The sequence below is a fragment of the Bos indicus genome, chromosome 10 (genome assembly GCF_029378745.1).
Source record: "Bos indicus isolate NIAB-ARS_2022 breed Sahiwal x Tharparkar chromosome 10, NIAB-ARS_B.indTharparkar_mat_pri_1.0, whole genome shotgun sequence".
Lineage (NCBI taxonomy): Eukaryota > Metazoa > Chordata > Mammalia > Artiodactyla > Bovidae > Bos > Bos indicus.
Window position 1 is genome coordinate 47131403 of NC_091769.1, and position 17639 is coordinate 47149041.

General features: G+C 46.1%; 1 protein-coding gene across 10 annotated transcripts in view; it reads right to left on the reverse strand.

The window, feature by feature from the left end:
* Positions 1 to 17639, reverse strand: part of TLN2 (talin 2) — a 504733-nt gene that overhangs the window by 74226 nt on the left and 412868 nt on the right. For all 10 annotated transcript variants that reach the window (XM_019968737.2, XM_019968738.2, XM_019968739.2 and 7 more), the window contains 5 exons: positions 15297 to 15437; positions 14687 to 14868; positions 13100 to 13232; positions 10574 to 10675; positions 3976 to 4146 (listed from right to left, as the gene is read on the reverse strand). In XM_019968737.2, coding sequence (XP_019824296.2) covers positions 3976 to 4146; positions 10574 to 10675; positions 13100 to 13232; positions 14687 to 14868; positions 15297 to 15437 — 729 coding nt within the window. The remainder of the gene's footprint in view (positions 1 to 3975; positions 4147 to 10573; positions 10676 to 13099; positions 13233 to 14686; positions 14869 to 15296; positions 15438 to 17639) is intronic.

The window sequence follows — 17639 nt, forward strand, 5'->3', positions numbered from 1 at the left end:
GAGGGGAGCTGGTCATTTTAGGCCAATGGCGGATTTCATGGCACGGAGAAGGTAAAACATAAAATGCGCAGATTGCTTCATTTGATGGAAGCCTGAAAAATGACATCTGTACATAATTCTTCAGAGAGAGAATCTCACATAAATATGATCTCATTGATAAAAAAGGTAAAATGTAAGGTGCACGTTTCTGTAAATCTCACTTAGACTGAAGTGACTATGGGTGGCAAAAAATGTCAGCAACTCTGTGCTTTTATATTAAAGCAAGTACACATTTTGAGGGAGAAGAGAGTCTGGTTTTCCATAAAGGTATAGTAAGGGATCAGAAGCTAATTTGGGGAGTGGCAGAAGTACATCACAAAACAGTTCTCTGAAACTCCCTGGAAAACATAAAGGACACTTCCCATACCAAGCACCAAAACCTACAAAAACACATCCTTGTTCTTGGCTGTCCCAGAAATGAATCACCCAGAATTCTGTTCTCCTTCATTCCACATATTAAAGTTTTACAGATACTTAAAGGGCCAGCTCAGAGTCTTTGAAGCCTGCTCCAATTACTCCATGCCTCACCCAGGACTGCTTTCTCTAACTCCAATGGCAAACCTCATCTTGATCACACTGCGGAGGCCAAACCCCACATGCAGGCTGCTTGAGCACACCAGCTTCAGACAGGGAAAGACACAGCAGGCTCTCAATTAAGGCAGGCTTAGCTGTACAAGGACATCTGGAAAGGGGAGCTGGCAGGCTCAACAATGAGGTTGTTATCTTAGAATCTGGAGGGGCTCCTTGTTTTGTTCCTCACAGAACAACACAGGAGAAAAATCAGACTTCACTCCTCTTTGGAAACAAGTCTGAAGTCGAATTCCAAGGGAGCCTTACTTCTTTATTACAATGTTTCAACTACAAAGCCCAGTAAAGCAGGCGTGGACATCACAGGAGTTTGGAAAATGGAAGAAAAGGCTACGGGGGCAGACCTCACCTTTAGTAGAGAGAAAAAAACAACTAATAATGAGAACTGCCCAGTGATGGACACCAGGGGATATTTGTTGGAATGTTACAGGCAGAAGTTGGAAGGTCCCTTCAAGGAGGATGGGGGCAGGGGAATGAGTGGGGGAGGGTTGGTGGGGGCCAGAGCTCTGGAGGTAGAGAAGGAGTGTAGAAGGGGCTCAGTGGGATGGGGTGAAGTCATACACCAAATGCCTTGTAGGCTCTGGGCCTGCCTCTTTTTAATTTTTTTCTTGCTAGATCAAAGCCACTGAAAACCATTCAACCACATTTTAACCACATTTCCTCTGCAAACAAGGACTATGACACCTAATACATACATACATGCATATATCACCTAACACACAGCAAGTAACACCTAGTGAATATTTGCCCAAAGAATTAGCAATCCCCTGAATCCAAGGGGATTAAGTCTCTGCATTTGGCCTCTTAGGAAAGGGGCTGCAAGCCCAGGTGCAGTGTCCCGGGCTCCCTGTGACAGGCCTGGAGGAGTCAGCAGACAGCACGGGTGATTGCTGTTGGTGAGAGGATCCACAGCAAGCCTGAGCTGCCGTCGCTCATCACGCGTCTTAGTTCCTCACCTGGTGCTTTAGGCCTTTCACTGGAAACGACCCCACGCTGGTCTCCAGCCACCACCTCCGGTCAGAAGATGTCATTATCAAGCTTACAGTGCTGACTACAAATGCTCAACCATGAGTTTCCTTGGCAAAAAAAAACAGACTTCCACGAGGACCTCAGAACTCACAGTCCCAGCAGATGTGCTAATATCGTAAACATGCAGAAGCATCCTAATTTGAGTTATTCTCTGAAAACAAAACTCCCTCAGGTTAGGAGTAGAGATGCGGCATTTAAACAGCCCTGGAGAAAAGACAACCCAGAACTGAGTCTTGAAGGTGAGTCCTGGCTCCTCCAGTTCAGGGAGGGAGCAGAGTGGGTGGGCCTGACTCTGGGACACCTATCACTAACCCATCACAGCCAAGAGGGCATTCTTGTTCTTGCTCTGCCCAGCGCTTCAGCAACTAGACTTATTTCGCCAGAAGACTCAAAACAACTTGAGGGCCGAGGTTGGCTCTCAATATTTTTAGCATCCCCAGAATTAGTCTCTTAAGAGTTGCCAGATGCATGAGTGAAAAACTGAACATAGAGGCTGCAAGTCAAAACATTATCCATGCTGTTTCCAGAATGGAGTTTCTAGACTATTGGTGGGTTGTCATCATCCCACGTTGCTCACAATAAAGCCCCAGCTGCTCCATGTGGGGAGGAAGCCAGTCACAATACAGCCTGGACTCCCCTCCCATCCCACTGTCCCTACACTCTCCATGCCCTATACACACCAGCATGTACGTGCTCAGTTAGGTCTGACTCTTCGTGACCACATGAACTGTAGCCTGTCAGGCTCTTCTTGTCCATGGGATTCTCCTGGCAACAATACTGGAATGGGTTGCCATTTCCTTCTCCAGGGGATCTTCCAGACGCAGGGACTGAGCCCGAGTCTCTTTGTGTCTCCTGCATTGGCAGGTGAATTCGTTACCACTGTACCACTGGGGAAGCCCAGGCCAAGTGCTAAAAAGATCCCAATCCTTCTATAACTCTATCTATACCTTTGCAGATGCTGTTTCCTCTTCCTACCATGGCTCTAGCTACCCTTATATGCCAGGTAATTTCCTTTTGTTGAGACACATCAGCCCTCCTCCCTGTATCTCTCCTTGACCCTCCCAGCCCTGCTCCAGGCTGAGTCCGCCGTGTTTCCGTAGGGTGCAGGCTCAGCCCTGTCCCCACATGCACCTCATCAGACATCTCAGGCAACTCAGCAGAGAAGTCAGCTTCCACATGTGTACAATGCGAATCACCTATGTCACAGAGTTTTTATGAAGATTAAATAGGATGAGGGCATAAGATGTCGTAAATGACATAGAGTCAGCACTCAATAACTATTAGCTTCGAGAACACTATTTGTGATTCTGACTCAGTCTAGAGTTTTCTCTGCTATACCGCTTGACTCATTTGAAGATCTTAGAGATACAACAAAACACACTAAGAAATACATATGGATCCCTGGAGCTTGTAGGTCAGTATCCTACAGAAATATTTCCAGTAGTGCTCCCTCAAGTCAGTCTGCTTAGAAGAAGACATTCAGATCAGATGACTTAGTGGAGGAACGTGTTAGAACAAAATACGAGTGTAGTGGGAAGCCTCCACACCCTCTCCAGGTTCTAGAAACCTGAGGAAACTTAAGGTTCATGCTGGATTTACAAGTAAAACAATCACTCTGACAAAATCATTCCCAAGAGAAAAGAACATGCTGCCACCATCTCTGGCCACTTAAAGTACCCGAGCGACACATCAGGCTGAAGAAATGTTCCACTTGCAAACTGGTGAGGGAGATTTTCATATTAAACTGCTGTCCCCAAGGCAACAGCAGCGTATGCCACAGGTGACCGGGCACCATGTTACTCTTTGAACTTAACTACCAGGAATGGAAATGACACTTACTGGAAAACAACAGAAGTTTGCTTTGTGTAAGCTGCGTGTCAACACCAAGTAGGTGCCCGGCTGGTATGGTTTTTATTCCTATGATAACCACACAGTATATTTTTCTTTCCCAAGGACTCTTGCCTCTACATGCCTGAGCTCTAGAGCCTGTCAGCCTCAACTACTGACCCACACAATGCAGTTACTGAAGCCCATGAGCCTAGAGTCTGTGCTCTGCAACAAGAGAGGCCACCGCAATGAAAAGGCCATGCACGACAACAAAGAGTAGCCCCTGCTCCCCGAAAGTAGAGAAAGCCCATGAGCAGCAAGAAGACCCAACACAGTCAAAAAATAATAATAAAATAATGATAATAAAATGATTAATTAGAAAAATGCCACCATCCAAAATGTGGAGGTGCCTTCCCTGGAGGGATATGATACAGAGGAACTTCTGATGGCTTCTCAGTGTCCTCGGTGAGTCCCTAGCATCCTGAGTTGTACCTTGGGGTTTCCTCCGCCTTCCTTGGCTGCATACAGCATCTGCAGGGCAGACTCTGCGAGCGTCTTGGTCTGGTCCAGCACCGTCATCTGCTGCTGATGGTCCAGAATCTTGGAGGCGACACCCACTGCAGCTAAGATCAAGGGCTCAAAGTAGCTCGCCAGCTGTGTCACCTTTCAAAAAAAAACAAACACATACATGAGTCTCCTTTAGGGGTCCCACTGGTGAGGAGGGAGCTTCCTGGGTGGCTCAGTGATAAGGAACCCATCTGCCAAATCAGGAGATGCAGGGGCTGAGGGTTTGATCCCTGGGTTGGGAAGATCTCCTGGAGGAGGAAATGGCAACCTACTTCAGTATACTTGCTTGGAAAATCCCATGAACAAAAGAGCCTGGTGGGCTGCAGTCCATGGGGTGGCAGAGAGTCAGCCACGACTGAGCACAGCACTACCACCGGCGGGGAGAGTGGGGAGAGACGAGGGCAGAGACGGAAAGAGTTGCAGGGAGAGGGAGATCTGCTGGACTCCACTTTTGTTTTTCTCTACTGTACATCCCTTGCTATGAACTATAGTCGCCATGTTCCATTTATTAGATCCTCGGACCTTATTCCTTGTTCAGCTTCAATTTTGAGAGTACTTGTAATGAATGAACTCTTGCTTGGATTTCTATTCCTCTGGGAAGTTCTCTGTCTCTCTCTGATCATAGCAGAAGTGCTAAGAAATCTGTCCTGAGATCCAGAGTTAGGTGTGAGAATTTTACAAATCTTACAAAGTTTTAACTTCACGAATAGAAGAGCTTTTGAAAGAACCAAAGGTGAACAACGTACAGACTCAAAAGGAAGGGGGCTAGGAGAGCGGCAGGGGAGCAGGAGATGAGAGAAGCAGCCTGAGAAAAAATGAGAGTAAGGGAAGGGAAGTTGCTCAGTCGTGTCTGACTCTTCTCGACCCTATGGACTGCAGCCTACCAGGCTCCTCCATCCATGAGATTTGCCAGGCCTTAGAGTAAAGACACCCTCAAAAGGGTTTTAGAAAGTCAACCCACTGCCCTCCACCCCCAAGTATTTTGACCAAACCATGGATTTGGGGAAAAAAAAAAAAAAAAGATTTCCCATCAGTCAAAATGTTCTGTTTATGATGAACCCAACCTGGGATAGATCATGGCACCTGGTCCCATCGTTTCATGGCAAATAAAAGGGAAAAAAGTAGAAGCAGTGACACGTTTTATTTTCCTGGGCTCCAAAAATCACTGCAGATGGTGACTGCAGCCATGAAATTAAAAAGACATTTGCTCCTTGGAAGGAAAGCTATGACAAACCTAGACAGTGTATTAAAAAGCAGAGACATCACTTTGCTGACCAAGGTCCATATAGTCAAAGCTCTAGTTTTTCCAGTAGTCATGTATGGATGTGAGAGTTGGACCATAAAGAAAGCTGAACACCAAAGAATTGATGCTTTTGAACTGTGGTGTTGGAGAAGACTCTTGCAAAGAGTCCTTTGCAAGGAAATCAAACCAGTCAATCCTAAAGGAAATCAACCCTGCATATTCATTGGAAGGACTGTTGCTGAGGCTGAAGCTCCCATACTTTGGCCACCTGATGTGAAGAGCTGACTTACTGGAAAAGACCCTGATGCTGGGAAAGACTGAGGGCAGGAGGAGAAGGGGGTAGCAGGGGATGAGATGGTTAGATAGGATCAGCAACTCAATGGATATGAATTTGAGCAAACTTCAGGAGATAGTGGAGGAGAGAGGAGCCTGGAGTGCTGCAATCCAGGGGGGCACAGAGTAGGACATGACTTACTGGTTGAACAACTACGTGGGAGAACAAAAAAAGCCCATCGAGACAGTTAAGCGCTGCTACAGCAGAGCTCTGTCTCTAGTTGGTAACACTATAGATGGCGCACACAGTCGTCCCTTGGTATCTGCAGCGGGTTCCAAGATCCCCGTGAATACCAAAAATCCGAGGATGCTCACATCTCTTATATGAAATGCTGTAGTACAGTCGGCCCTCTGCATCTGTGGTTTCAGCATCCGTGGATACACGGGGCTGAGTGGACATGCTCACCAAAGCTCACCATCTACCTAGCATCTGTAATATCAGATGTTAACATTTTGCTGTACTTGCTTCAAATGCCATCATCTATTCCCACTCGGATAAAATACAAGAGGGGGGTGGTGGTGGTGGGGGCTGTGGCAAGGTGAGGGTCCAAAATATGAATGTTCATTACAGTAATACTGTGAGACTTCCTTGGTGGTCTAGTGGTTAAGACTCTGTCTTCCCAAGGCAGGGGGCCTGGGTTCAATCCCTGAGTGGGGAACTAAGATCCCACATGCTACAACCAAACCTATGTGCTGCAACTAGAGAAGCCCGCACATCGCCAAGAAGAGTCTGTGAGCCACAGTGAAGACCCAGCACAGCCAAAATAAATAAAGCAAATAAAGTAAAATTATAAATATATATGTATATAAAGCTAATAGTGAGATAAGACTATCAGTGAAAAACAAACACTTTTACTTTTCTATCCCCAATTACAGTTATCTTACACATAGGTTTCAAAGCACTTGAGCAGGGCTGCTGCTGGCCCTTATGGTGCTTTATATGAATTTTAAAGGGGCTCCCCATCCTCTGGGCAGACTGACTGATGCCAAGGCATGTGACTTGGCTGGATTTTGGCCTTCAGGCAAAGACTTATGTGTCAGGCCCAGTCTGCACGATCCAGGGCACAATCTTTCATGTTTGCATTGGATTTCATCTCCACTTCCCCAGGAAGGGCACTGGTCTCACCACCAAGAGCAGTGATGGGTCATCAGGAGTCAGGGCTCAGGATGGGTCCTGTCAGTACTAAAAGAGTCAAAATATTTAACACACTAGAATTCAACATGTTTTCTAGATTAGTTTTACTCAGATAGAAAAGAATCTGCATGCAGTGTAGGAGACCCAATTTCTATCCCTGGGTCGGGAAGATCCCCTGGATCCCTGGAAAAGGGATAGGCTACCCACTCCAGTATTCTTGCCTGGAGAATTTCACAGGCAGAGAAGCCTGGCAGGTTACAGTCCATAAGGTCGCAGAATCGGACATGACTGAGCAACTAACACTTTATTATTTTGAAAGTGAATTTTAGGGATTTCCCTGGTCCAGTGGCTAAGACTCAAAGCAGGGCGCCTGGGTTCAATCCCTGGTCAGGGAACCAGACCCTACATGCTGCAACTAGAGATCCTGCCTGCTGCAACTAAGACCTGGCACAGCCAAATAAATATATATGTATTTTAAAAAGTACATTTTTTCAATGCAACTATAAAATGCTGTGCGCTGAGCATAAGTGAACACAGCTAACCATGTGCCTGACTGCCTCAGGGAGGGAGGGTGGTGGGGTGATGGGGAGTAAGCTGTAGCTGCAAAGCCTCTAGATTAGAATCCTCCCTACTGACTCTGTTTTAAGACATCTTAGGCAGGTTCCATCCCATTATTAATACTAAATTTTAGTTTTCTCCTTGGTAAAATGTAAGTAAGTTTCTTCAGATTTCTCAGGGATTAATTCAGCATATGTAAAGGCCTTAGCACCGGCCTCCATGTGGTATAGCAAGCACTAGGGGTCCTTATTCCTCACATATTGTGGGGCAAAGGTTTCAAAGGCATGGGATTTTTTTTTCTGTATTTAAGAAGTCTGGCAAGGACTCCAACAGCTTCTGTTCTTAGAGACATGATAGAAAAGGAAATCTTCTTACGTGGGTTAGCACGGAAGTTAAAATAAAACAGAATTTTGAGTATTTGGTACATGATGTGAGTCCCTAGGCCTAGGGAAGGTGAGTGGGTTGAATGGTGACCCCTCCCCAAAGGTATGTCCATGTCCAAACCCTGGAGCCTGTAAAGGTGATCTTACAAAGGGATCTTTGCATGAATATTTACAGATCTTAAGATGAGATCACTTTGCCAATAAAGATCTGTATAGTGAAAGCTATAGTTTTTCCAGTAGTCATGTATGGATGTGAGAGTTGGACCACAAAGACGACTGAGCGCCAAAGAACTGATGTTTTCAAATTATGGTGCTGGAGAAGACCCTTGAGAGTCCTTGGACTGCAAGGATATCAAACTAGTCAATCCTAAAGGAAATCAACCCTTCATTGGAAGGACTGATGCTGAAGTTCCAATACTTTGGCCACCTGATGCAAAGATCTGACTCATTGAAAAAGATCCTGATGCTGGGAAAGACTGAGGGCAAAAGGAGAAGGAAGTGGCAGAGGATGAGATGATTGGATGGTATCATTGACTCAATGGATGAGTTTGAGCAAACTTTGGGAGACAGTGAAGGACAGGGAAGCCTGGTGTGCTGCAGCTCATGGAGTCACAAAGAGTCAGATACAACTTAGTGACTGCACAACAGCAGCAACAAAGATGAGATCATCCTGGATTTCTTGGGTGGGCCCAAAACCTGATGACAAGTGTCCTTAGAAGAGACAGGAAAAGGGAAGGCAGAAAAGTGGGCAAAAAAGTGATCAGGGAGAGAGACTGGCCAAGATTCAGTCAAGGAAGGCCAAGAACCACCACCAGTAGGAAGCTGCAAAGAACAGATTCTCCCCAGAGCCTGCACAAAACTTGTGGCCCTGCCAACACCTTGATTTTGGGCTTCTGGAGTCCAGGGCTGTGAGAGATTAAATTTCTGTTGTTTTAAGCCCCCCAGCTTGTGGTACTTTGTCTCAGGAGCCGTGGGAAAACAATCCAGGTGGGGTCTGAGAATCTGCCTTTATCCCTCCAAGTGGTACTGAAGCTGCTGAATTGGGGCCCCACATGAGCACCTCCACGAAACACTGGAACGAGGTGGGTATTAACCATCAGCCCATGATCTCTGTGGACCAAGGGCCCCTAGGCTACCTTTGTCTAGAACTCCCTTTCAGAAGATGAGCCTTGTTTAGCCAAAGGGCCAAGAATCAATTGATAACTCAAGTGACACAAGTTAAGTTTTCTTCTCAGGCCACCCACGGACAGAGGAATTAACCTTCCACACAAACAACATACTGGCAGAGATAAAGATATTACCCTGGAAGTTTAGAAATATTTTCTTATGAAATTCCTCCTGGAATCAAAAGCAGCTGTTGGGGACTTTACTGATGACCCAGTGGTTAAGAATCCACCTACCAAGGCAGGGGACACAGGTTCGATTTCTGGTCCTGGAAGATTCCATGTGCCACTGGAGCAGCTAAGCCCACTACTGAGCCTGATGCTCTGGAGCCCATGCTCCGCAAGAGAAGATACTGCAATGAGAAGCCTGTGCACCTAGAGAAAGCCTATGTTCTGCAATGAAGACCCAGCACAGCCAGAAAATAAAATAAATACGTTAAAAAAAAGTAACTGCTGAAACGAAGTTTGGCTTCTGTGTCAAACTTACTCTGCCCACAGTAGTCACATACACTGCACGCCAGCCTCCAGGCCTGTCCTTCCACCCACGCAAACCATTCCACACCGGTGGACAAGCCCTTTTTTATCATAAAGGGGCTCAGTTGAGAAATGAAACTGGCCACACTTGAAATGGCAGAGAGACACTGACTATTTTAAATCTCAAACGCCTCTCCTTAGAACTGGCAGGAAGCTTAGTAGGCCCTTAGGTAATTTGAAAAAGCAGGAATATTGATTTTTTAAAATCAATACCTGCAGAGACAATTTGGCTACTAGATTTCTTGATCTGCACATTGCTGACGGTGGCACTGATAAATGCTAGGAAACCCTGCATGTTGTTAAAAATCCAATGTCTGTCCTCTCTCTGCTGAGGCCTTGACAAGTCAATGCTCCCTGAAGGATCTGCAAAATGACCCCAAACAGGCAAAGCGTTATGCAGTGCCTGAAACCATATGGGTCTGAGTGCTCAGTTGAAGGGCTGACAGAGTAGCCACACGGAGGTTTTAGCCATCGAGGGTGAAGTCTGAAAGTCTGCTTTGCTTCCTCATGTCTGAAAATGGACACAATACCAGAAACTGTGGAGGAACACTGTGTCCTAAACACACTGGGAAGAGGCTGGCCAGCCAGGGCAAAAAAAACGGCAGACACCAGGCCAGGAATGCCAAGTTCAGTCTCTGGCTTGTTCCAGGAAAGATGAAGAGCAAGAAGTAAATGCCTTGTTAGCTGCAAAGTCTGACCATGGCTAAGTTTTAAGACGCTTCAGTCGTGTCTGACTCTTCAGGACTGTATGGATTGTAGTCTGCAAGGCTCCTCTGTCCAAGGGATTTCCCAGGCAAGAATACTGGAGTGGGTTGTCATTTCCTACTCCAGGGGATCGTCCTGACCCAGGGACTGAACGTGAGGCTCCTGTGTTTCCTGCATTGGCAGGCAGGTTCTTTACCACTAGTGCCATCTGGGAAGCCCCAGAAAAATTTCCCTGCAGTTTCTGTCTCAATGCCAAGTCAAAAGAGATCCTCGAGGGGGTCATTTTTGGAGAAGCTGTTGAGGGAGGCTGAGTGGTCTTTTCTCTAATGTAGGCCAGCACTGACCTGGCTCTAACACCGGCCAAGAGCCTTTGAGGAACAAGAGCAACAGAATCAATACCCTCTCTCCCCCCCCACCCCCACCTCCTCCTTGCACTCTTGGCAGGGTCCCCGCACCCAGCGTCTGTTACCTTATGTCCCAGCTGAGCTGCTTCTCCCCGAGCCGCTGTGGCAATGGGATCGATAAGGTGCCCGATTTCCTGGACCACTGAAGTCAGCTGCTCCTGTAAGGCCTGATAAGGAGACAGATCTGTCAAGTTCACCCCACAACAGCTCCCCAAGTAGTTGTACTGATTTAAAAAGGCCCACATGAAAGATAAGGGAGGTCACAAAAAATGGATGTCAAAATGCCTGGGCATACCCTCCAGCCACTGTTCCACTCTAGCCCTCCCAGGGACCCTCGGTTCCCCTGGGATAGACCCCTCAGTTCTACCAATAAGGGGCATGAGGTGGGCCCTAGGAACACTTTTGCTACTGGCTTCTCACTCAACTGGTGCTAGTGGTATCTTTTTTTTGGGTTACTCAGCATCATTACTGGAAGAGTGGAACTGTGGTGGCTTTCCAATAAGGGAAAAGAACTGTGTCCAAATGGAAGGAACTGCCTGGGGTCTGAGGGATAATCAGGTTGCTGCGTCCTCAGAATTAAGAACCCCTTAAGTGGGGAATGGGGAGGAAGGTAACCTAAAAATGAGATTGGCTCTTAAAGCAGGACTATTTCCCAGACACCATCCAATGAAAATGCCCGATGAGGTGCCCACTAGGCTTAGGTCAGGCGCTCTATGCGCTGTACTTGGTGACGCGGATACCATTGTTGAAAATGGCACCCTCAAGGCATTTCTTCTCAGGTTTGAGAGACAGTTTAATTTCTCCATCCCAAAGAATTGAACTGCTCTCAAGAGATGGGGGAGGTACCTAGATGATTCTGAAGTATGAAGGGGGTGAGGAATTCAAAGATGGAGAGTGCTAACTGGTAGTGGGAAAGATCAGATCCTTCAGTGGGAATCTTCCACGGAGCTTTCCGAGACAGACAGGATTTCTAGGTCAGAATGCTGGGTGTTTTGGGTCTGCACATGCCAGCATGGAATGGGGTGATTCCTAAAAAGGTGACAATGTCCTGCCTATTAAATAGGACATCTGGGCTACTCTCCCACCCAGCAATGCTGCACATGGGCTGGCGAGCTTTGAGCAGAGTTCACTCAATGAGAGAAGCAACCTAACCCACAAGCTTGGAAACAAAATCCTGGGTAAGAAATAAAAAAAGGAAAGAGAGTGATAGAGGTGGGTGGAGAGAAACCTCCACACTTTCAAGGGTCTTATTTAGCAAATTACTTCTGGTCTTCCCACTCATAACTGCAGTTAAGAATGTGAGACTATCCAGGCAAGGTTGTCTTGTTAAATTAAATATGGCTTGTTAAATTAAATATGGTATAAGCAGGAAGCACATGCAGATAAAAGGGAGGGATTTTCTTCCCAAGGAGAAAGTCAAGACAGAGGATATACTTTGGAAGGGTGGTGAAAGAATGGGAGAGCAAGAAGTGGGAGGGGTGATCATCATCTCAGTTTCTTGCTCAGGGTGCTAGTTACAGGATGTGCTTAGTTGGCGGTGGTCTGTGAAGCTGCACACATGTGACAAGCACACTGTTTTGTATGTATATGCTACTTTAATAATAAGTTAACAATAATTCTAACATTCTACTTGGAATGAGAACGTACATTATTTCTTTCTTTCCTTGGAAATGGGGAAGACGGGTAAAGTTGGAGTGAAATAGTTCTATTAATAAAAATAACCAATTCCAACTCCAGACCCTGCTTAGAGACAGGCCAAAGTTCTTTTTTTTCCCCTATTCTTTGGCCATCCTACACGACATGCGGGATTTTAGTGCCCCAACCAGAGACTGAACCTCTGCCCCCTGCAGTGGAAGCACAGTGTCTTAACCATTGGACCACCAGGGAAGACCCCAAGGTTTATTGCTGATGAGCTCTGGGTCAGGAGGGAAACATCAGTCAATAGACCATCCATATTTATTAAGCACCTTGAGTGTCAGGCACTTGCACACAGGAAAAAAAGGAGTATGAATCAGGGGACTTTGTAATAAGTAATAGAAAAAACTCAAGGGAGAAAAGTAGGAAAGTCTATTCTCAACTTCAAAATAATGGGCAAGAGAGGGCATAGTGGCTCTGAACAGAATACAAGAGGTGTCTCAATACTAGACACTAAGTAACAAGAGCAGAATCTGTGATTTCTGCATGGACAAAACACAGAGCATTGAACGCTGAATTTGCCCATTAGTCTAAAAAGCACATTGCTGAAATATGATAGGAAGCACTCAAAATTTACATGCTTAGGCCTGCTCTACTGAGGTATTCAACTGAATATGGTAACTCCACTTACGGATACACTTTTATTTGACAATAATCATTGCCTCCCAAATTTCAGCCACAGTGCACGTGTTCCTTCACCAAAGCATTGTTCTCTGCTCCACATGTGCCCTACCCCCTCCCAAGAACTTCCCAGGCTGGTTCCAGGGGAAGATGGTCCAATGATGAAACTCTTGCATCAACAACATGTTGGTACTATTCCCCCATTCCCAAAGCCTGGTGCCGGGATTCTTCAGTCCTTCCAGAGGCTTTCAGGCTGACCACACAGCCCCATATACCTCCACGGAGATGTCATCCCTCGTGGCCAAGCTCTGGCTGACGGCCGCCAACGAGGCCTGCTCGATGTCCCGGATGCACCGGTTGATGCTGTCGATGGAGAAGTCACACTCTCTCTGTCCCGGGGCCTTGTCCCTAGAAGGGACAGGGCAAGTTGAACACAGGGTCCATGAAGTGGGAGTCCTACAACCTGCTCCAGCACTAGCGGGCCAGGAGCCCCTGTCTACTTTCTACCCCACTCCATTGCTTTAGTGAGTGAATCCCTGACTTTTGCTTGGCAATGCTTCTCTGCAGACCCTAGGCGTTTCTTCATTTAACACTTGTGCTCAGTCTACTTATTTATGGTGGGAAGGGTAGGGTGCTGTCCTGCATCACAGGCAGGTTGCCAGGCAAATGAAACAGTTTGGTATTGGATTCTCCATTCAGTGGCTTAAACACAGAAACATCATTTAAACAAAACGAAAATCAGTGCATTTCCAGTGTAAATATACTATGCTCTCTACATTGCACACTACTCACAAAGTCCTGGGCTATGGCAGGAGTTAAAATATTTAGTGGATCTTTCTTCGCAAGGCATTAGAAAGTTGACGTGATCCTGAGTTTTAAAAGCAATTGAAAGACAAAATACAACTGAGGAAAGGGATGCAATTCCATACTGTGGGCTATTAACTTTGGTCAACTTCAAAAATGTTTTATCTACGCAGGGAATAACTTTTCAGGCTCCTACTATCACCAAGGAGGGTAGGGATGCCAAGAGTTACTGTAGGACCTAGAATATTCTTTTCATCTTATCAGCAAGGTAAGTTAACCATGAAGTGAAAGTGAAAGTTGCTCAGTCGTGTCCAACTCTTTGAGACCCCATGGACTATACAGTCCATGGAATTCTCCAGGCCAAAATACCGGAGTGGGTAGCCTTTCCCTTCTCCAGGCGATCTTCCCAACCCAGGGTCGAACCCAGGTCTCCCGCATTGCAGGCAGATTCTTTACCAGCTGAGTCACAAGGGACAAACGTACAAAGTACAAAGTGAAGTTGCTCAGTTGTGTCCGACTCTGCGATCCCATGGACTGTAGCCTATCAGGCTCCTCCGTCCGTGGAATTTTCCAGGCAAGAGTACTGGAGTGGGTTGCCATTGCCACAAGGGAAGCCCAAAGTTAAGCACGAATCCTGCTAAATATACAGTGGTGCTCTCTGCCTAAGCTCCTAGGTATAGACAATACGGTACAATGGTTAGAAGGACTGAGGCTAAAGCAAGCAGACCTGGAGATGACCTTGGGAATGTCATCTAAATTTCTTTCTGAATTCTCTCATCAGGAAAAGGGAGATAATAGCAGCATCTATTTACAAGGTTGTTATGATAAACATAACATTAATACAGGTAAAATGCCTTGAATAGTATCGAGCACGTAACAAATATTTGTTAGTATTTGTATTGTTGTGACAAGTGCTACCATTGGTCCCAAAGAGGCAAAGAAGAAAAAATGATGACAATAATCAATAACACTGCTGTTAAATAAAAGTCCCGATGGGCTTATCCCCCTCCTGCCCTGTCAGATGCAGGCTGCAAGCAATTTCTGAAGGAGACACTAACCTGATGGACGTGATGAGACTCTTGATAGAGTCAGACACAGTGTGGGAATGTCCGGCTAGCACAGACCAGGTGGGCGGGTCTTTGGGGTTGATGGCCAGTGAGCGGGCAGTGCGGATGAGGTACGATGAGCTTTCCAGCATAGTCTTGGCTGAGACCAGGATTGGTTCCTGTGCCTGGGAGCCCTGGGACCAGACAGCGGAAGTCAAGTGCAGGGCACACAGATTAAGTGAATGAGTTTGACCCAGGAAGGTCATGCTCTTTATCAAGACAGAGGGAAGGGAACCACGGAGGCTGGCTCACATGGAGCCTGGATGGGGAGAACTTGGGGCCATGTCCAATCTTTAAGTATCATTTTTGAGTTTGACATATACCAAGAATCAGCCCCAAACCTACGCCCAGAGATTATTCTCAACATATAAAACCAAGACATCACCTTTTGAGAGATATACCAACACAGTTTCATTAACTGCATATGTCATCACCGACAAAATAACAGTGCCCTATGTACTGACAGACAGGGGTTTTGGAATTCTTAACTGTTCATTCCATTCAGGGACACACAAAACTAGCCACAGGCCTCAATGTCACTGTTGCTGTGAAGACTCCCTACCTCGGAGCTGATCTGGGCGGGAACACTGACAAACTCAGGGTTGGAGGCGAATGCCGTCAAGTTCTCCACGGCTGCGATCAAGGGGGCAGTGGCGACGCGACACTTGTTGCGGTTGTCCTCGGAGAAGTCCCCATCCAGGGCCTGATGGGGGCAAACGCAGAGATCACTCCTGGGCCACGGCAATCACCGCCCAGTGAAAAGGTTCAATGGGAATACTCAAAAGGTCTGGTGAGTTTATAAACAATGAATAAGAACTGACGAGCAGGCTCTCCGCCATCAAGCAGAGTGACTAAGTGAGCAATGATAAGGAATAAAGCGCAACATATGGTTCACAGGCCAGCCGACCTCACAGTCCATCAACTCCCGGCTCACATGCTTCAAAGGGTGCCCTGTTCTCCACTCCCCAGTCATGCTACCAACCTTCCGGCTGAGTCACTTTCTTCCCTACTTTTGAAACTATGTTTTGGCCCCTCCATTTCCACTCCAATTAATTCTATTCCCTCCCAAACTATAAAAATACAATTTTTCACACTGTGTGGCACTTTGAACTTCTAAGTTTACCCGGATGTCCCTGAATAACTAACAGAGGGAGGGCTTTTGTATCTGCCCTTCTGAAATGAGCAAAATGGAATGCAATGGAGAAAAAACAGAACTATTTTAAAGTAGAGTTTAAACTAGTTTAAACTATTTTTAAACTATTTAAAAAACTAGAACTATTTCCTAAAATATGGACAAATCTCACAGATTTAATGTTTAGGTAAGGAGGTCACACACAATACGATACCCACAAATTCCATTTGTGCAAAGTACAAAGGCAGGTGAGACTAATTCTGAGTGTTGGCTGTCAGATCAGTGACACTTTGGAGCCAGTGAGATTAACGGAACACAAAGTGGGCTTCTGGGGGCTGGCCACATTCTGTCTCTTCATCTGGCTGCAGTTACTTAGGTGTGTTCAGCCTAGAAAATTCACTGAACTCTACACATATGGATTTTTTGGTCTATGTATCTTAAGCTTTCAAAGCTTATTTCTTTTTAAAATTAGCAGCATTAATACCACATCCTTCTTCTCCTTTTGCCTTGGGTGTAAGATGAGATGGTTAGATAGTATCACCAACTCAATGGATATGAATTTGAGCAAACTCTGAGAGATAGTGAAGGACAGAGAAGCCTGGTGACTGCAGTTTATGGGGTGGCAAAGAGTTGGACATGACTTAGTGACTGAACAATAACACCATGACCAGAGCACTGAATGATTCATCGCATCACCGATTAATAGCCGGCCTGGAAACCAATCCAGGAAAGCAGCCTGTGATGCATGCCAGGCAAACCCACAAAGGGTTAACACTTGGATCCAAAGTTCCCCGACCCCGGACTCCACATTCTCAAGTCCAAGACTGTTAGAACCAACAGTCTGTGATCCAGTGACAGCACTCCTGCCTCACAGCAAAGGGCTACATTTGAGAAGGCAGTTATGTTTGTAGAATAACATATACTTCCTTGTTAAATGACCAACTAAACTTTTAATGTAACCATTATGAGCAGTATATAAAAGTCAGTTTAGACAATTAGTGAGCAAAAAGCCAGAGGCACCAGAATTACGAAATAAACTGGATCTGAGATGGGAATGTTTCTATTTTTCAACACGGCAAGAGGCGGCAGGCATGGTTAGATTTAAAGGCTATTTGAATAACAACTATATTCCAATCAAGTCTTGGCAACTTGGGACAGCAATTATACATGCACCATGCTACTATTTTTCAGAGGAATCCCCATTAAGCCTCGTTAATTTAGTGTCTTTGCTAATACTGTGCAGAGCTCACCTCTGCTCAGGCCCTTCTCCACCAGACAGGCACTGACTTTGACCCAACCTTGCTCATTCTGCGGTTCTTCCAGGCCCAGTGGAAATCCAACGTGCCTGCTACTTACTCATATTGATGGCTTCAATTCTGACTGCCACACGTACTCACTGAGTGTTAAGTTAGCACCACCCGTTACTGCCCTGCAGCACCGCACTGATGATGTGGCAGTGAGCAATCTCGCTGCTCTCATGATCTTACACTCTTACCATCATTGACTGCTTGAGGTCAGGCCCTTCCAGCTCAATGGAAAATGCCCAGTCTCTGGGCGGTGCCACTTATTCTTCCTGCTCTTGCCCTCTCTGCTCTCCTCCCATCCTCTTCTTTACTTTCGACAACGCCCTCAGTCTATTAGGAAGGCAGATTTCTGATCATGTCACCAACCCTCAGGTGAACTTATGAAAAATGTCAAGATGATTACCCCAGGTTAATTCCAAGGAATGGTTTTTCTAATTGTGCAGTTTCATCAACTGCACCAACAGGATGA